The sequence below is a fragment of the Melospiza melodia genome (genome assembly GCF_035770615.1).
Source record: "Melospiza melodia melodia isolate bMelMel2 chromosome 10 unlocalized genomic scaffold, bMelMel2.pri SUPER_10_unloc_1, whole genome shotgun sequence".
Classification (NCBI taxonomy): Eukaryota; Metazoa; Chordata; class Aves; order Passeriformes; family Passerellidae; genus Melospiza; species Melospiza melodia.
In genome coordinates this window covers 858799-877858 of record NW_026948501.1, presented here as the reverse complement: position 1 = coordinate 877858, position 19060 = coordinate 858799, and the positions used below count along the sequence as shown (strand labels likewise).

The following is a 19060-nucleotide window of genomic DNA, read 5'->3' as shown; positions in this document are numbered from 1 at the left end:
ATGAAAAAAATTGTGTATCTCAGTCCTGGCACAAGGGAATAATGGGCATGTAGAATAAGTGTATAGTGATCACAAATAGTCCTGGTAAATACTGCACAGATTCTGGAGAATGAACAACCAGCTTCACAAACATGTTCAATAATGCACTTGGCTCCTTATCTAAAGCACAAATCAAATTGTACCCATGAAAAAATACTCAGCTAATTATTTTTTTAAAAGCCAAACAATTGAATTCTTTGAAGATAGGAAGCAAATAAAATTGTTACAGCATCCTCCCCTTAAAATAGCTGTGTAAATAAACAGTTGACAGATTTGGCAAACTGACATTCTGCAGAGCTGTGGGAAGGGAACAAAGCCACTTCAGGTACACGTCCTCACATGGAAGTCATCCCTGTGCCAGCTCTGGGCCTCATCTGACCCCCAGAGCCAGGAATGAACGACAGGATGGTGTGCAGCCTGTGTGAAGCAAAGCCCTGGGCATGGGTTAGTGGAGGTCCCTTAGAGCTCTTGGGTTGATGGAGCTTGATGGAGAGCTGCTGGCGTGTGATGGTCTGCTCAAATGGGTGGATGCCTTTATCTTTTGTAAAAGGGATTTTGGGGGTTTTAGTTGTTGTAGTCATAGTCTTGTTTATGTTTTCCTCTTTAGTTAAATGTTTACAAAAATCCATAGGAGAGGCCTTTTTAATAAATAAAGGGGAGCTGTGGAGGCATGTGGACCTGCTAGGGGATTTCCTGCGTCTTTGCCCTGGAAGAATGTCCACTGGAACTTCAACCTCTCCCATGGACTCCTGTGACATGCTGTCAGTCAACCCCAGTGTCACAGCCCCTGTGGCCCATTGGCTGTTCAACTGCCTGCTAACCATATACGGTCACAGTTCTAGCAGTTTCTTTGTACCCTCGTTTGTCTGTACCCCTGTCTGTTTACCCTTGTGTTTCCCTTTTGGGCACTGTAATATTTTTCTCACTCACACCGTCAGGTGATTGGTTGTTGCTGTTGGCTCTGCCCCTTTGGAACAGTATATAGTCCTGGACCCTCCACCTCTCCCTGTCTTTGTCCCTGGACCCTTTCAGGGTGTAGGTGAAATAAGCTACCACTGGAAACCTGTACAAAGACCCTTCTGCCTCCGCTGTCTCACACAAGCAGCTGCTGCGTGTGAGTGTGGCATTTGCTGCGTGCTTGGTGGAGCGCTCTCCTCGTGGGGACACTTCAGGAAGGTTTCAGCAACCAACCATCTGCCTGTGCTGCAACAGCTTAGAGGCCACTGCAGATTCCAGCTCATAGACAGAGCATAAGTCCTGTGAGAAACACCTCTGTGAGCAGTGTGCAAGTCATCAGTTTTACAAAATGCACAAGGAAATGCAAGTGTTCTGTAGCAGAAACAGGAGCTTGAATCCAGCTGGAATCACTGGCCAGCAAACATTTAAGGTTACAAGGTTTTAAATGTCTATTTTAGTGTCTCAGCTGTTTTTGTCTCCTTCCTGCACAGCACTTACTTCCCTTCTGACAATAAATTACATTTGCACAAGCAATAAAGCTAACTCCAGGGGGTGCAGCCATCAGAACTAAGCACAGTCCCAGAGGAAGCCAAGCCACAAATCTTTCACAAACAGTTACCTTGGTGTAACTTTGCTGCCTCTTGCATTAGCTGCCCAAGTAAATGACAGTCATTTAGCTCTGGCACAGGGACAGTGAATTTACCTGCCTTCTGGGGGGCTTCCCACGGCTGCAGGCATCCCTGCCAGCTCAAGGGTGCACTTTTTGGCCCATGCAACATTACTCAGCTTCTCCTCAAGCAGAACAGGACTCAGGCTGTCTGCTCACACAAAGTGTTGACCCAAACATCCCAACAGGGAATTTATTTCACTTGCAGTCATATTATTGCATTTTAAAGCCAAATAATGAAATTAAAACACCAGGGAACTAAATAATGGAATTCTGTGAGCATAATCATAGAGATGGGAAGAGGAAGGAAACTGAAAAGAGCTACAGAGAGGCAGGATCAAGGATATCTTGGCCACCCTTCACATGTGTACCTTAAGCATAATATTGCCAGTAGGGCAGATCACCTCCCTCCTATGCCTGTAACTCTTTTTTAATCCTAGGCTGAGCTGTATCTTCTTTGTGAAGGACTTGTTTAACCATTTGTTCTACAGTTCAGGGGATCAGAGAAGCCCTCCCATTCTGGTACTTTTGAGGTTCTCTTCTCTCCCCTTATTAAAGTTAAATTTGCCCTTTTCCATTTTCTAAGGGCCAGGCCCTCTCAGACAAGAATTTCTTTCCTGTATCTCATCTAACCTTCTGGCAGTGGGGAACCATTCCCCTTAGTCCCCAGTCCCTCTCCAGCTCTCCTGGAGCCCCTTTAGGCCCTGGAAGAGGCTCTGAGGTGTCCCTGGAGCCTTCTCTTCTTCAGGTGAGCACCCCCAGCTCTCCCAGCCTGGCTCAGAGCAGAGGGCTCCAGCCCTTGGAGCAGCTCCAGGGCCTCCTCTGGGTCTCTCCAGCAGCTCCATGTCCTTCCTGTGCTGGGGCCCCAGAGCTGGACACAGAGCTGCGGACGAGATCCTGGCAGAGCACAAGGACAGAACCATCTCCCTTGAACTGCTGCCCACACTGCTGGGTACAGACGCTGTCTGGGTCTGACAGGCAACTGAAAACTGCAGGCAGAGTAGTTCACAGCACAACCATATCGTGATAAACACTAGCTAGTACTAACTGGATGAATTGAGAACTTAATTGGGTGGAGTGATGGGAAGTACATCCATTCTTCTTTTTGCAGTGCGTAGTAAGAAGGTGTGTTGCAGGATGCACCTTGGAATAACGTACAGTAGAACTGAGCTTATTAGAAACAAGAAAAAAGCTCTTTTGCTGCAACTTTCATCTTACTGAGTTTCAAGCACGTGTTTTTGATCTCTGCAGAGTATGGCCAGGATAGAAGAGGGCATTTGCCAGCAAGCTACAGTAATTTGAATTTCAAAACTGAAGCTTCAGAACTGCAGGTTGTGAGACGATACCTGATTCATACCAAGGGAATATACCATAAAACAATTACTGCAGTCTGCTATAAGGTCATGTTTCCACCCACGAGAGAGACGTGATGATACCCATTAAACAGACAGCTGATGACAGTATTAAGTAAAGCTTCAATTGGAACAAAAATAACTATTAGTAGTATATACATCTATTTGCATATAAACAGTAGAAAAAGCACTGTATCTGTTACTTAACTATTCAAAAAGGACAAAACAAGAAAAAAACCACACCTTGTTTCCTCACATGATGTACAGATGAACAACAGGAAAAGAAGGCAGGCTTTCAAAAGCTACCTCAGCCCTTTATTTAGAGAGGTCTCAAAGAGATGATGCTGCAGTGATCCCGAGCTGGCTGCTCCAGGAAGGCTGCACTGCTGTCCCCACCTGCACACCAACTGCTCTTGCACTGGGACACCAGTAGAAGCTACAGGAGGTCACAGGTGGGAGCCCCAAGGTGGGGACACCACATCCCTCCATGTGCCACCTCCTCTCCCTCAGGCTGGCAGACCTGCAGATGGGCCTCTGCTGCACCCAGTCTCACACGGTTTCAAAACACAGAGCAGATGAACTAAAGACCTTTCTGATACAAAACAATGTGGCACTTAATTAAAAATATTTTTTTTGTAGTTCTATCATGCTACTTTGTAAAAATATGGGGGACTTTTCTTTCTGAAATTCTTACAAAACCCACTGATTCAGAGAAGATTGGAGTCTGAGGGGTGTGTAGTTATTATCAGCAACTTCATATGAGGCAAATATGCAAACTGGGTACCACCTCTCTAGCTGTGCAGAAGGGCATTATGCTTTTGCCATGGTCACACTGCACAGCACACCACAGAGAACAGCTCTGGACTGACAGCCCCAATATTCATATCTTTATTTGTATCAGACCTTGAAGCATTTCTCTTAAATAACCATCTTGGAATATAGAAAACTTACAGTTCATATGAATAATGAACTTTCTATGTTGTCTTTAAGGCACATATTTCTATCAACATTTCATTTTGGTCCAGAGAAGCAGTTGCATTTGAGACACCAGCTATCCAGGTATCTGGCAGGTTGGTTTGTTGTAACTATCCTTATGACTGTAGACTTCAACAAGGTGTATGGAGTTCACCATCTGCAGTGCAGAGTCGTGTCTCAGTACCATGTGTGCCCCGGGTGCACCACTGCTCTTGGCTACCTTCAGGTGACTGTTGTCTTTGCAACACCCAGGAACGACGACATCCCGAGTCTGCTCTTCCTGGGACCTGTAAGCAAAGGGAAAAGTTATTTCTGCTTCATTAATTCTGGTGAAGGTACAGAATTTGTGCATTTTATTGGCACATCAGGTGTTTTGCAATTGACTTGTGCTCTAACATGAAAAATTGCTTCTCCCAGCATGAAAACCAGTTGGCAGCAGTGGTGCAAATAATTGTGTCTCTGTAAAACCTCAACAAGACCTCAAGTACCTTTTTGCTGGGTACCAACTGAGCACCACTGTGACCTGCCGTCAGGGAACAGAAGCTACATGGGGTAATGCTGCACACCTCATTGCCAAAAGAAAATCTCCTGACATAACTGCTGTTGTGCACTTATTTATTATTTTTATAGTATAAGGAACTTGGTTCCATCTTCTTGAGTTGGTAGTCAAAGGTCAAAATAAAAATCAAATCAAAGCAGCACATAGACAGAGAGGGACTGGAAAAAAGCTTTGCCTGGGCCAGCAAAACAGCCTTTGAAAAAAAAAAGTCTTTGCAAATTGTTCTGCCAGGATTATAGCTCAAGTCTAGGTGTGCTGGTTATAGAGCAATAAATCCAGTCCACCTGGGCAGAAGTCATCCCATTCTGATGTTTTTCCCTATAAATCTCTATGTTGTGAAACACTTCAATTATCCATAGTCCACCACTCAGGAACCCACACTGGCTAAAACTGTACTTGGAGAAGAAATGTACTCCTGGCTTAGCAACCCATTCCTCCCAGTTCAGGAACTACTAAGCTTTCATTGACATCTGCTGGCACAGGGTGCCCAGAGCAGCTGTGGCTGCTCTATCCCTGGAATTGTCCAAGCCAGGTTGGATGGGGATTGGAGCACCCTGGTCTAGTGGAAGGTGTCCCTGCCCATGGCAAGGGGGCGAATGGGATAGCTTTTAAGGCCCATTTCCATCCAAAACATTCCATCATTATGTGATTCTGTAAGTGTAGGGTGAGACAGTAGGCACCTCTCTTCCCTGCAACAGATTAAACCCTGAGGACATCAGAGGGACAGTGAAGGCAGTGAGGTTTCACCTCAGCAGAGGATGAGAAGAGCTATTAAGAGGGTTGCAGTGTCACCAAGGGGCAACTGTGCATGCAGTGGGCTTTGCTCTGTGTGCATGACCTTCAGTCAGACACAGTCTTCAGTTTGTCTGTACTTTGTCCTGAATAAGCATGACTGTTTTTTCAAGCACTTCAACTTTCCTTAACTCCAGTTCCCAACTGAGCTACTTCAAAACACCACAGTAAGGGGATTAGAACCCTTCTCTGCACCCTTACCTGGCTATATAAACCTGCCCCGGGCACTGCACAGCCAAGGGCATGATGCATTTGCCAAGGACAGACTGTATCTGACAGATAAAATTTGGAACTCCCATCAGGGGAGAAGAATAGCCATTACAGCATTTGTCAATGGGATTTAGAGGATTCACAAGAATATTTTTCTGTGTGACTTGAGAGATGCTCCTTGCTGGAGGGAAAACACTGTTAACAGGACATCCGAGACGTGTGAGAACACAGCCACAAAGCTGCCTGGTGCTGGTACTGCCTCTCAAAACAGCTTTTATACTAGAGGATGGGAGGGCATTTTTTCCTTGCTGTATGCCTAGTGGCTTTGTACAAGACCCTGGGGTAATCAGGAAAGCATTATGAAAATAATAATAGCAGCTCTATTAAAAGCACATGTTGCTGTACATGCCCCTTTCAAGCTCTTGCAATGACAATTAAGACTGAAATTCAGAAATGGGTGTAACTTAAAAGCCAGTTTATCCTACCCTTCTAACAGGGCCCCAAGGTGAAACCACAGCTCACTTCTGCTGTCTCAGCTTTCTTTGAAACCTGCATGTCGAAAGGTACTGGGAAGATCTGAGCCTCTAAAAGGTGGTGGTGGGGAACACAGAGCACAGGAAAAACAAGAGGTAAAAAAAGAGTAACTCCATGAACAGAGAAGCTCAAGGCTGGACTAGTCATGGGCAAAAGCAGGGAAAAGGAGGGAAAGGAAATCTGCCCCTCTCCTATGCTGCTGTCTTCCCTTCATGGCGCCATGCAATCAAACATTTTGTGTAGGAAACTGTGTCAATTCCATACAATTGTATCAGTGAATGCTCTATGCAATGCAGCATTAAACCCCGCAGTGATGCTGAAAATGCTGAGCTGCCTCTCCTAATAGCATGCTGGCTTTGTGATTTTTTACAAAATCTTTTCAGTTGGGATTCTTTGTTGTTGGATTGCTCTTATTTGCTTTTTGCCAAGTAGAATGGTAAAGCATCTTGTAGTCAGAAAGGTCTCTGATGCAAAAATTTCAGCAACTAAAATGATCTTCTGTGCGAGAATATACCAGCCTGCTTCTCTGCAGAAGGATTTTTTCTTCTTGGTAATATGTTCCAGCTGTGTGAATAGCTGAAAGGAGGACTTTAACCCTACTGAGACATGGGCTTTTCCACTTGACTAGCTTCTGCAGTCAGATTAACTGCTTCATAGAGAATGTTTTGTAACTTAGAGCTGTGACAAATAATTCACCTCTAAGCAGCCCAAATTTGAAATGCCCAACTTCTTCCAAATGTTTCCATGCTAGACAAAAAAAACCACACCAAGTTTCTTTGATTCTGTTTAGATTGCATTTTTGAGCTGGACTACTTTTTTTTTTTGTTGTCATCTTAGCTGACAGAGAATGAAAAGGAGTTAGAGTACAGCTACATTCCGTTCTCCTGAGTATGGAAAATGCTGGATCATCAAGTCTCCTTTACAAAAAATCAGCACATCCCTTGAGTCACGGGAGTGTCTATTCCAGGACAGGTTACAGGACTTTTACACTGAAAAGCAGAGCAACAGAGCCAAGGCATGGCTATTTCTGACCATCACTAGTAAGATGATGCAAACTGAAATGAGCTCTCAGTGATTTCTTTACACTTGCTACCTGTGCTGCTCCTGGGACAGTATCTTCTACACATGCAGAAGGTTGTGCATATTTTGTCAGAACAAAAGTGGTTCCAGTTGGATTCAGGATCCCATTTCTGGCACAGAACACTTGCATTTCTTTGTGCTTTTTATGGAACTGATGGCTTCACTTCCAGAACAAATGTAAATGCTACAAACTACTTAAACAAGCACAGGACAGTCCTCTTCCTGAATGGATGCTTACAATTTAATTGATGTACATTACAGCAGTGGACAGGACAATTCTTTAAAAATTTTAAAACCGGCAATGATGTTTATCAGAGCAATTGCTTATTTGCATTTCCTCAGGCTGTATTCCTAGAGCAACAGCTCTGCTGAGACTGTTGCACTAGTTTGCTGCGAAGCTTTGCCTCCTTGCTGAAAACTGAAGGCAGTTTTTAAGCTCTGTCATTCTGGAGAAGGTTTAGGTTGAATATTGAGAAAAAATTCCTCACAGAAAAGGTTGTCAAACCCTGAAATACCTTCACCTGTGGAGCAGCTACAGCTGACCATGAGCAGTGGGTGAGCTTAGGCCCCTCCACATTAAGCTGACCCCACTCTGCTTTTGGACACCCGTTTCTTTAACATAACGCCTCAGTGATCTTCACTCCATCTCTCAAACACTACTAGCAGCTGGCACAGAGGAAGGACAGCTGCCATTAAGTTTTTCTTTACTGATATTTTACCCTGTGCCTGTCATGTGGCAGAGGACAACCTGCCTTCCTGGGCAGATGCCTGATCCTAGCTCTCCCACACTGCTGCTTGCTGGGATGGCAGAGAGCTGTTTGTCTCGGGTGGTGGGTGCCCAAGCAAGTGCTCCAGAGCACAGTTAGTGCAGGGTCAGGTATTATTCTTCATCACAAAATAACTGACTCAAAAATAACACATCCTGGTACATCTTGCAGTCAGGCTCTGAGAGCCGTTCCCAACATGCTGACAAGCCCTCTGCCCAGCAGTCCTCCTGGGGACTGCTTTGGAGGTTCAGGGACATTGTTCTCCTCTAACTGCGTGGCCCAGGGCTGCAGCTAATCTCCCTTCCCTAGACACAGACCCTTGTTTTCAGCTAATCTGGCTCAAACCTCTGCACCACAGAGAAAACTGCTATCTCTGCTGCTCTGAGCTTCTCAGAAGCAACGCTGGGGAAACACCTTCCTCCCAGCAGCACCATGATCTGTAACTTGTTTTTCCCTGCTCAACATTATTTAGTGTTTTCAATAATACAATAGAGCAAATATGCTGTAAATACTTGCAGCTCATGCATATAAGACCTTTTTCTGCTAAAAATTGGTATGTTCATCCTTATTATGATTCTTTACATCCAAATGAAAGAGGTGGCATCTGGAATGACAGCACTCTGTAGTTAATGATCCCAGGTATTTGTACACATATTTCTTATCATTTTAAAGCAATTTGTTCAACCAGAAAAGCAGCCAGAATGAGGATCATTATAATTAAAGCAGTTGCCACTAAAATTCAATGTTTTCCTGCAAAACTGCATATTCACGATGTTTGTGATATGCTTCAAACATGAGGGGAGAAAGTTCTCATTTTGTGGCAGCCAGGTCCAGAACAGCACAGTGGAGCCCCTACAGTCACACAGCTGGGCTTCTCTGTTATTTATAAGCTCTGCACATCAGCACTCTGCACCCACATTGTGTCACCTCATTGCAGCCAAAATTATCTTGTCAGCGTCCTAAGGCCCCTCTTTAACTGATTAGAGTGTTTTAATCTTAAATTTGTCTGTAAACTTTTATTTGTTTTGTAAACCTGTATTTGTTAATACCTTACCTGCCTGAAAGAATTGATTTTTTATATTATACTGCCTTACTTAAAAGAATCAGCTTTTTATTTTATCTCTTCTTACAGTATTTTGACCCTCAAGTACTGAATCAAAATGTTAATGTCAAAATCTATTCAATTAAGTCTGAAAAGTAGCACAACCTACATGATTTTCTAGTCAAAAATAAATTAAGATATACTCAAGAGAGTCTTTTTCAAGGATGGAAGAGTTCTTACTCTTCCAGATACTTCATATGCTACAAGAATATGAAGCAGAACTCTCTTCAAGAAAAGAGAGAAAGCTATCATAAAAATGACTGAATTTTTCAGGCCTCCACCCTCTCCCTTGTCAGACATGGGCATCATTCATCTCAACTTCCCCTTCTAAGTGGGCTGCAGAGCCACTTCCCATGGTTGGGTTGCAGAAAACAGCATGTACCACAGCCCTGGAAAAGGCAGGGAGGAAAGGATTCATCCCCTGTGCCTCTTCAGACAGCTCCTGCCTAGAAAAACCAAGCAGGATTGCTGCTGTGCTTGGAGATCTCATGATGCATTGGGCAATTCCTCCAAATGGCTGAAACTTTAACACAAGAAGAGGATAGGGTAGGATAGAACAAGGATAGGGTGCTGATAGACTACACTAAACTAGACTGAAATATTTCAGTTGGAAGGGATTCACAAGGATCATTGGGTCCAACCGCCTGACCCCTTTAGGGCTGACTAAAAACTAAACCTCATTACTAAGGGCATTGTCCAAATGCCCCTTGAGCAATGTCAGTTTGGGCCACCAACACTGACCCGCTCCAGGACTCTGTTCCAGGGTTTGACCACCCTCTTGGTACACAAATGGCTACTCATGTCAAGCCTGAACCTTCCCTGAGGAGTCTTGGTTAAATTCTCTTTTGGTTCTTGACCATGGATATGCAGAAATATATGGAATCTTTCCTTTGAGACTGCCCACCCTCAGTTTTGCTGCTGTTTTTCAACCATGCCACATGCCTGTATTTATTTCTTTGGACAATCAATACTGTAACAGCTTCACCACTGCAGCAACATGCGCCCAGGTTTAGAGATTTCCTCCAGGCACAGGCTGCCAGCATTCCCACCTCACACTGGAGGGGAAATGGTACCACAGCAATCACCCAGACAGGTGTAATGTGTCCTTTCATTCTGGTCCTCCCAGCACAGCCCAGCTCCATGTTTGCACCTCCCCAGTGCCTGCATTGTTCTCCTGCTCCCAGTAAGCCAGATGAACACAGGATGAGGAAACTTAGCCTAATTTGTTACACACACTAAAAAAAAACAACTTGCAAGTGAAATACAAAACTGACAGGCCATTTGTTGTCTTCATGGAATCTGTCAGTAGAATTCCCACATCTCACCTTGCATGTCTATTCATTTTACAGAATTAAAGAATAGAAATCACTTGAAATTACTTGATTAAACAGCTCTTACTTGAGTGAAAAAAGAGAACAAGGTGTAAATGAGGAAGGGTCACATCCATTCCAAGAGCAATTCCAGGACAGTTTTATTTAGAATCACCTTTAATGACACTTTCATCTCGATGAGAAGCAGTGCCCACTCTCCATATCCAAAACAGCCAGACTTTTGGCTAAGGGTGCACAGACTGATAAACCTGCTCTCATAGCTGGTTTTAGCTCTGGTTAGTGTTTAGCCAGGATCCCATCAGCTCATTCAAACCTACTTTATTTTAACAGCCTTACCTGTAGAAGCCTTGGTTATCATATGCCATCTTAGTCATGTCACCAAATACAGATGTATTCCTGAGTTTCTTATTATTGTTGTTATTGTTCCTTCCCTTAAAACCAAAGTAAGCAGCTTGCATGTGCTCTAGTTCTTCAGTCTTCAGCTGGTACCACAGCTGCATTTCTCTGTGAATATACCAAGCAGTAGAAACAGTATTGTGATATATGGCTGTACAGCTGAGCTGTTATCTGACCACAGGCCTGAGTCTCTAGAGCTTAAATCTCATTCCAGGTTTGTGGTGGTGTTTGCAGGGGTCCCAGGACCAGGGAAGAGATGAGGATCTGACTCCATGTTTCGGAAGGCTTGATTTATTATTTTATTATATATATATTATATTAAAACTATACTACAAGAATAGAAGAAAGGATTTAATCAGAAGGCTAGCTAAGAATAGAAAAAGAAGGATTGATAACAAAGGCTTGCGACTGACTGAGACAGTCCGGACAGCTGGACTTTAATTGGCCATTAATTAGAAATGGCCACAGAGACCAACCACAGATGCACCTGTTGCATTCCACAGCAGCAGATAACCATTGTTTACATTTTGGTCCTGAGGCCTCTCAGCTTCTCAGGAGAAAAAGTCCTAAGGAAAGGATTTTTCATAAAACATGTCTGTGACACAAGTTTACTGAAAAAAAACCACTTCAACATGCGCTGAACTTCATGTGTAAGCCAAATTTGTAGAGATTTAAATAACACCCTAAAATAGGGAGTTCTTCAATAGCATAAATATTATTGTGCAAAATAGTGTTATTTTAAGTACTGTCCAGCACTCCTCAAAAAACAAACAAACAAACAAGAAAACGAGAACGATTTTCTTATGAGCACCAATGGACAGTCTGCTTCTTTTGGCTCTTAGCTGGTCACCTGAGAGATCATCTCTGCCTGCAAACCTGCCTTGGAGCTGGACTCTGTTGCCAATGGGATGGAGCAGCTCCTTCAGGAGACAGGGAAAGAAGCACAGGGGAGCAGGGAACTGAGAAAATCTCAGCAAAAGGAATAATTTTACAGCCTGATGACAGAATCAGGTCATTATGTCCAGAGTGAAGGGCTTTTCTTTTGTAAGAGGAAAAATATCAAGTCATCAAAATAATGAGAATGGCTAGTTTTTACAAAACTTCATTTAAAATAAATTAATAACAAGGACTGTGATATGAATAGTCTTATCAAAAAGAAAAGTGGCAATTCCAAAAATGTCAATTAACCTTTCATTTCAAAGCAATTTATTTCATGCTACCAGTAAATACCTGAATATTATGACCGACACTAAGGACTCTCATTTTTTGACACAAAAATGTCTTTTAAGAGAAACAGAAAATCTCTATTTTGGCTACACTTGGATTTCAAATTACAGAAGTTCCCCCTTCAGCCGGCTCCCACACAGCTTCAGATAAATCACAGCTCAGCATAGAACCTTCACTACTGTCTTCCCCAGTCTCCCTCCAGTGCACTGGAGGGCCTGGTGGGAGTAACTAGCAAGAAAAGGGAGAGGTAAGCCAAGTTCCTGTGGAAAGCTTTCTGCAGCAGTGACTGCAGGAGGGTGCTCTCATGAGCACCAGCAGCCTGGCTCCAGCCTACAGGCAAACACGCTCCTGCTGACACTATTCACACTGAATTTTTATAATGAACTGGACTGAAAATTTGACTTTTTCCTATTCCTGTTTATAATCCACCAATTTGTGCTCCAAGCCAGAAGACAAAATCCTCCATTCTTCCAGCCCCATGCTGGGACAGCTTTGAGGATGCTCAGCAGATGGTGAGGCCTTGGATGGCTCTGACACAGGAAGATTCCATTTCCCAGCAGTGTTCAAAGAAAGAAAGGGAAAAAGGAAAGAAATAGAGAAGAAGGGGAATGATTGCCAATCTTCAATAACTTGAGAAGAGAAATGCTGTGCCAGAAAATAAGACTTGTGTGTTCAGCTTCTGCATAACCCTGGATAAATCCAGACATGCCTAAGCCTGTTGAGGTTATCTGTTACTAACAGGTATCAGGTATTTAAGTACTCTGGAATTCCAAGTCCTTCTACGCCTAAAGCCTGACCTACAAATTAGGGATTTTAAGTAATGAACATTATTGCAGTGCTGCAAGCAGCAAATCCTTTGAAGCATTTGTTATCACAGCAACGGGGTCCATATGATGTACAACTCTTACACTGTTATTAAAACTGTCATCTTGACATACCTTTGAGTTCTTCTCCTCTCACTTTTCTTTGCACATTTAATCAGACAGCAAGTTAAGAAAGCCATGGACATCAGCAGAATGACAGCGCAGCTCACAATGGAGGCAATCACTGCGACCTTAAAGCCAAAAGTCTCGTATTTTGATATGGCTGCAACAAAGCAAACACAGAATTGTTTCTAAGATCAGTCCATGAATTTATCTTTCACATTTTCATTAAACCGTGCTAAAGCCTGCCTGCTTCACACTTCTGCTCAGTGAGGACTTCCACATTACTATGTGTCAAGATACCAGAGAATCTTGGCTTCAGCTTTGACTTATGCAAGCCTCAAACTGGACTATGTAAAAATCTCCTGTTTATAAGTTACCCATGAATTGTTCACAAGCATTTCACCACTGCAATTAATTAAACACAGCGCCCTTAGCACTGCAGTAGCTTAAAAGCACAAGTCTGCAGATGAGCTGCAAACTCTTTATTAACAAGGACTGAAGCTACAGAAATGAATACTAATACGGGTAAACGGGCTTAAAGAAGCCATTTAGAGCAAGGACAGTTCCATGTAATTACATCCTCTTTGGCAGGCAGCAAAGAGCAGGTCTTCCTCTGTTTGGGGAAGAATACAGGATGGAAGAAGTGATGTGCAGGGCTGAGTGTTCACAAGGATCTGATGCTGGAAGCGAGTCATCCAGACAAAAGGAGTAGGAATGTGATGTGGCACAGCTAACGCAGATCTCTGCCAACCCACTTGGAGCAGTAAGCATGTCTTGCTTCAAAAGTCAGCTAGTTCTCCCAATGTCACAATGACCAGCATCACAAATGGTTCAGCTGACCTCCACACAAAGTATTATATTTCTGCAGCCTCTGGGGGAATGATTTCTCTCATTTTTTCTTTTATGAGATCTCCAAAGAAGAGGTAAGAATAGCTGAGTGTGGGAGAGAGCACTAGGTGTCTGAAGAGCAAGGTATCCATTGGGGATTTGAAATTATACGAGGTCTGAGGCACCTCAAAGCTCAGAGGTACCAAGTTTTCCTTGGGTCTACTTCTGGTCAAACTATTAGCAACCTTAGAATAAATAAGCAGAAACACAGCTAAAAGGTAGTTAATGCTGTTGTCATTCAGACACTATCTATATGGTAAATTTCCCATGCAGCTGCAACAACCAAGAATTGTTCAAAAAATATCACTGTGCTTCTTTTACAGCAAAAACATTGTCAGAAAAGACTGCCAGGAGATAAAAGGTTCGCAAATATGTTTGCACATCAGTTGGTCATTCCCATAGTGTTGGGGTGATTTATGATGATGGTCTATTCCCTGATTCTCTGCTTTATCCCCAATATGATTGCTGTGTCTTTAACGTGGGTCTGAGGGAAGGGGGAGCCTTGGGGCCCTTTGCTGGGCTTTTCCAAAGCCTCAGTGGCCCAGCGTCCGGGACTGTGGTGCAGTCTGGGTTTTGCTTGGCTAGTTTGGGGGTTTTTTGTTAGCCCAGGCGGAAATTTGTTTGGTTTTTTTCTTTGCTTTTCTTGGGCGTGGAGAGGCTGCAGCAGCAATCCTTCAGCTGCTTTTCGAGGTGAATTGGACAGTTCAGTTTTCGTCCAAGATCAGTGAGAACAAGTGCCAGGAGAAGAACTGGCCGGGCCCGGCGGGAGGGAGGGGCTGCTCCTTTTTGGTCCCAGACCTGGGAAAAAGCCAGAGCCGGGCAGGGAAAGCGCATCTGCTTCACCAGGGGACCAACACCACAGATTCACTGGGTTCCCATCTGCTTGCGCCAGCTGCTGCGTGAACCTTTTGGTTTTTTCTCTGAGACAGGAGCTGGCGTCATCTTTCTCCCCACCCGCCTGCTGGCCGTTGTGGGTTTTTATCTTGCTCTGGTGTTTTGGGGTTTTTTTCCAGGGCAGGAGGGTGTGTGTGTTAAGGTCTGACAGTTCAATATCTAGCATTTATTTACCTTTTCTCCTGTGCTGCATGGGCAATCTGTTTGTCAATAAACGGTTGGGTTTTTTCACTTTCATCCACTGGTATTCATTTCTTATTGGTGGAAAGGGATTGTTGGAACCCTTTTTTTTCGAGGAAACACTCATTCCAGAGTGTTTTTCTCCTAAATTTGCCTCTAAACTGAGACACCCATACATTCTCTAAAGAAGCATACAGCTTTTAGCTAGAGGCACAGTTATTCCAGGTGCTACCAGTGACATGAGATCAGGGACGAATCCAACAGAGTCTTTTCTGTGTGTCATGATAATGGCATGTCAGAACATATACGGCGTGGAATTACCATCAGTGGGGCAACTCTGAAGAAAATGGAATTTGTCTTTTTCTTTGCACAGGTATCTAGGAAGAATCCCAACACCGCAGGATAGGCAGGGCAAAAGGAAGGCACTGCATCCCAGAGGGAGGGCAGGGTTTGGGAAGAACCTTACGCTTGCAGGAGGGCGCTCCGGCTGTCCACTGCGCGCCGTTCCCTTGCCAAACGCAGGTGACCACGGCCGCTCCGTGCAGCTGGTGCTCGGCGGAGCACTGGAAGGCGAGCACGCTTCCCAGCTCGGTGCCGTTGCCGTGCAGGAGCCGCAGCGAGCCCAGCGGCGGCGGGAGGAGGCGGCCGCACTGCCCTGCGGAGCGAACACAGACACAGCAGGGAAGCCATCCACTGGGGCTTCACTGACACCAGACTGTAAATCGGTCACAGCCAATGGCCAAAACAAATGCCAGACCTCGGGGCGGCCAATGCTGGCTGCTCTGCCAAGCATCAGCCCACGGCTACCCTCCATCAGGGCCATTCAACAGCTCCCCTGCCCTCATCCCCAGCACAAAGCAACTGATGTCGCGACATTATCTGCTCAGACTCGTACATGTTGGACACTAAAAACACTTTAAAAAAGTAATTTCTGAGTAGCACGGTCCCCTATGGATCCCTGTATTGTTAGATTCTGATTAATTCAGTACTCAGGCTGGCTGGGAGTATTCATTACGTGTCTTCCTGCACACAGATTTCCAAGATCTACTGGACTGGTCATGCAGTTCAGCGTACTTGGTAGCATCTTGGCATGATCTGACTGAAACTTCTTATCTTTACAAGAACTGCATGTCTGTTTGGCTTGGCTGAAAGGGGACAGCGGGGTCAAAACCACAGGGAAGAGCATAGAAAGACACACACATATAACTTATCTCACTTTTTGAGTGACAAACTCTGCTTTACAGTAAATCATTAATTTTTAATATATTTTTGTTCATTCCACATTTCTATTCCTTTGTTGTTTATACAGCTGCTCTCTGAGCTGTGGAGCAGTTCTCCTCTTGGCCACCTAATGTTAGCCATTAACTTCATACACTAAATTTTATTGTCACAACATTCCTTGTTCACAGTAATTTTAAACAAAACTTTTAATAAGAGATGATTAAAACAACATATAACAGCTAGATAACTTCAAAGGTAACAAGTACTTTTTCTGGGTCTGTGCATGTGCTTTGACAGAATCTAGAAACTCGGATATTTTTAACATTTACAGAATACCAGCACTGCTTCTGCATCAGAGCCCAAGTTCCCTATTTTTCACTGGATTTCCAAAGACTTGAGAAAACTCAGAGGCATAGTGCTGCAAGCACTATGATGACACATACAAAAATATTAAAAGCATGTCTACAGGCAGAAAGAAATTACAGCCTCCCTGAGAACATCCTGACAGAACCACCTGTTGTTAGCAAATGTATTTTATTTTGAATGTTAAAACTCCCCCCGTGTCATTATTGTTGCTAAGCCCCCAAATCATACCACAGCAGGCAGGTGTCCCACCTATCTCCAATTCATGCTCTTAAACTCCCTGTCCCTGGAAAACAAACCCAAAGGAATCTCAGCAAAAGACCAAACAGAAGCCCCAGTGACAATTACTAGACCAATCTACTCAGTAAATTTGCACCAAACACTAGCTTTGAAAACCATAGCTCTTTAATTCCATGCTGATTATTTATCTTTGTTTTGCCACTTCTTTCAGCCACTTACTATGGCAGAAATTGGCCTCAATGACAGCAAATATTTTCTATAGGACTGATTTCTCTTCACCTCTTCCCACCCACATCCCATTCCTGGAACACACAGGATGCATTGGACAATTTTCCTTCTCACTCCAAATGAGTGTTACGAGTTTGGGCTTTTCTTTTTATTTTAATCACTCTGTGGTTTACCGTGAGAAAACATTGTCCTAATCTCCTAATCTGTAAAATAAGGATTTTACATATAATTGTTTGGTTTTGGGTTTTTTTTTCATTTTACAATTCCAAGGCTATTTTTAGAGATCAGTCCACATTCTTAGAGTTCACACTGGTGACTCTTGTAGCTGCACAAGATGCAAAAAGTAATTAGAGCTGAATTGGCCTTGATGCGCACCTGCTGGGCCACCACATGCAGCCTCAGTAGAGGCATTCAGTATATCTGCCAGTTATTGGACTCATTGTTCACTCTTTGTTCTCCAAAGAACAAATAATTTGGCACTGGATCGTTTCTTTCAAGATATATTTCATGTACTCCAGCACTGCCCATCCCGAGTTACACGTGCAGCTGCTGGAGTGTTCTGAACCTTCCCTGCCCCGTCCTTGCCCAAGACGGTGTCTGCCAAGACATCAAACCTCTGATGGCAGTGACCTGGTCAGCACCATTCCTCACCTGTGGGCTTTAAATTGTTTTTGCTCCACTTGAGCTCTACAGAAATGTCTATTAGCCAGCATCCCCTGAAAATGTGGGCATTTCCATGCTTTGCCCTGGGCTGCAACAGCATCATGGATCATGCCAGGATGATCATTCTCATATGAATGTATTTGGGGCTGGAACTACAGAGGTGCCTCTCAATGAGAGCTACACATCCAAAACCTTCTGTACCTGAGCTGAAAGTTCATCAACAACTTCACGTACCTGCACTTGTGCAGAGGAGAAATGCTGTTCTTCTTTTAAGAGCTTTCAATACCACTTCTTCTCACGAAGCCAAAAACTTAAATGTGTCACTGCTTTTTGCTTTTCACAAATGCATTTACTGAAATGCCCAGATGGAGCTTTGCCAGAATAACCTTTTGAAATTTCAACCAAGCTGAGATTCAGCTTCTCTGCATAAAATCTGCCCTAATTTTAATCATCAATTAACTTCTAAAAATGCTTTTGGAAAACTTTCCTGCAAGCTCTGGTGTCCTTCACTTCCTTCACCTGTAAAATTTTCATAGTTAGCCATGGCATTCACTTTTCTGCTGGGTTAATTTTACCCTTACATCTCCAAAGAATCATGTTTAAGTAAGCTTCCATCCTTATACTTACATAAGCAGATGGTCCATATAGACTTCTTTTTTGAATACCCTTCAGGCATGTTTATCAGACTAAATCTACTACAATCAAGAATTTTATTATTGTTTTTATCATTAGAATTAATTATATTTTTGTTTTCAACTGAGACTCGAGTCTGAGGCTGCATTGCTGCCTGGTAAAACACAAATATTTGTGCTGACCAGATTAACATTTAAATTTGTATTCCTTTTATAAACATCTAGAAAATGTTATGTTCAGGTCTTGGTTTGCATAACTGGCACCCAAAAATGTAAAAATGAAAAACTGTAAAATTGAATAAATCCCCTAATTAGAGAGCTGGAGGCTCTCTGCTCTGGAGACAGGGTGGGAGCACTGGCATTGTTCAGCCTGGAGAACAGGAGGCTCAGGGGAGACCTCAGAGCCCCTTCCAGGGGCTAAAGGGCCTACAAGAGAGCTGGGGAGGGACTCTGGAAAAGGGCCTGCAGGGACAGGACAAGGGGGAATGGCTGAAACAGGGCAGATTTAGATGGGGTATTGGAAAGAAACTCCTGGCTGCCAGGGTGGGCAGGCCTGGCACAGGGTGCCCAGAGCCTTGAAATGCCCAGATGGACAGTGTCCCAGCTGAAGGTGTCCCTGCACGGCAGGGGTGCCACTGGATAGGCTTTCAGGTTCCTTCCAACCCAAAACCTCCTCTGAGTCTACAGTTCTATGATTCCAGTTTCTGCAGCTTTTTGCAGAGCAGAGCTGATTTATACAATCGCAATTCTCAGCTTGGCCTCACACTGAGAGGATATCCAGTGCTCAGAAAATCTCTGAATCTGATGCTGCTGTCTGGCAGTGCAGAACGGCACTGG

General features: G+C 43.8%; 1 protein-coding gene across 1 annotated transcript; it reads right to left on the bottom strand.

The window, feature by feature from the left end:
* Nucleotides 1-3880: 3880 nt before the first annotated feature.
* Nucleotides 3881-15960, bottom strand: SUSD3 (sushi domain containing 3). Its single transcript, XM_063181832.1, has 5 exons — nt 15866-15960; nt 15343-15575; nt 12927-13074; nt 10702-10869; nt 3881-4277 (listed from the first exon to the last, which is right to left on the bottom strand). Exons 1-5 carry the CDS (start codon nt 15958-15960, stop codon nt 4067-4069), a joined length of 855 nt encoding a protein of 284 aa, XP_063037902.1. The 3' UTR covers nt 3881-4066.
* Between the last annotated feature and the right edge of the window lie 3100 nt (nt 15961-19060).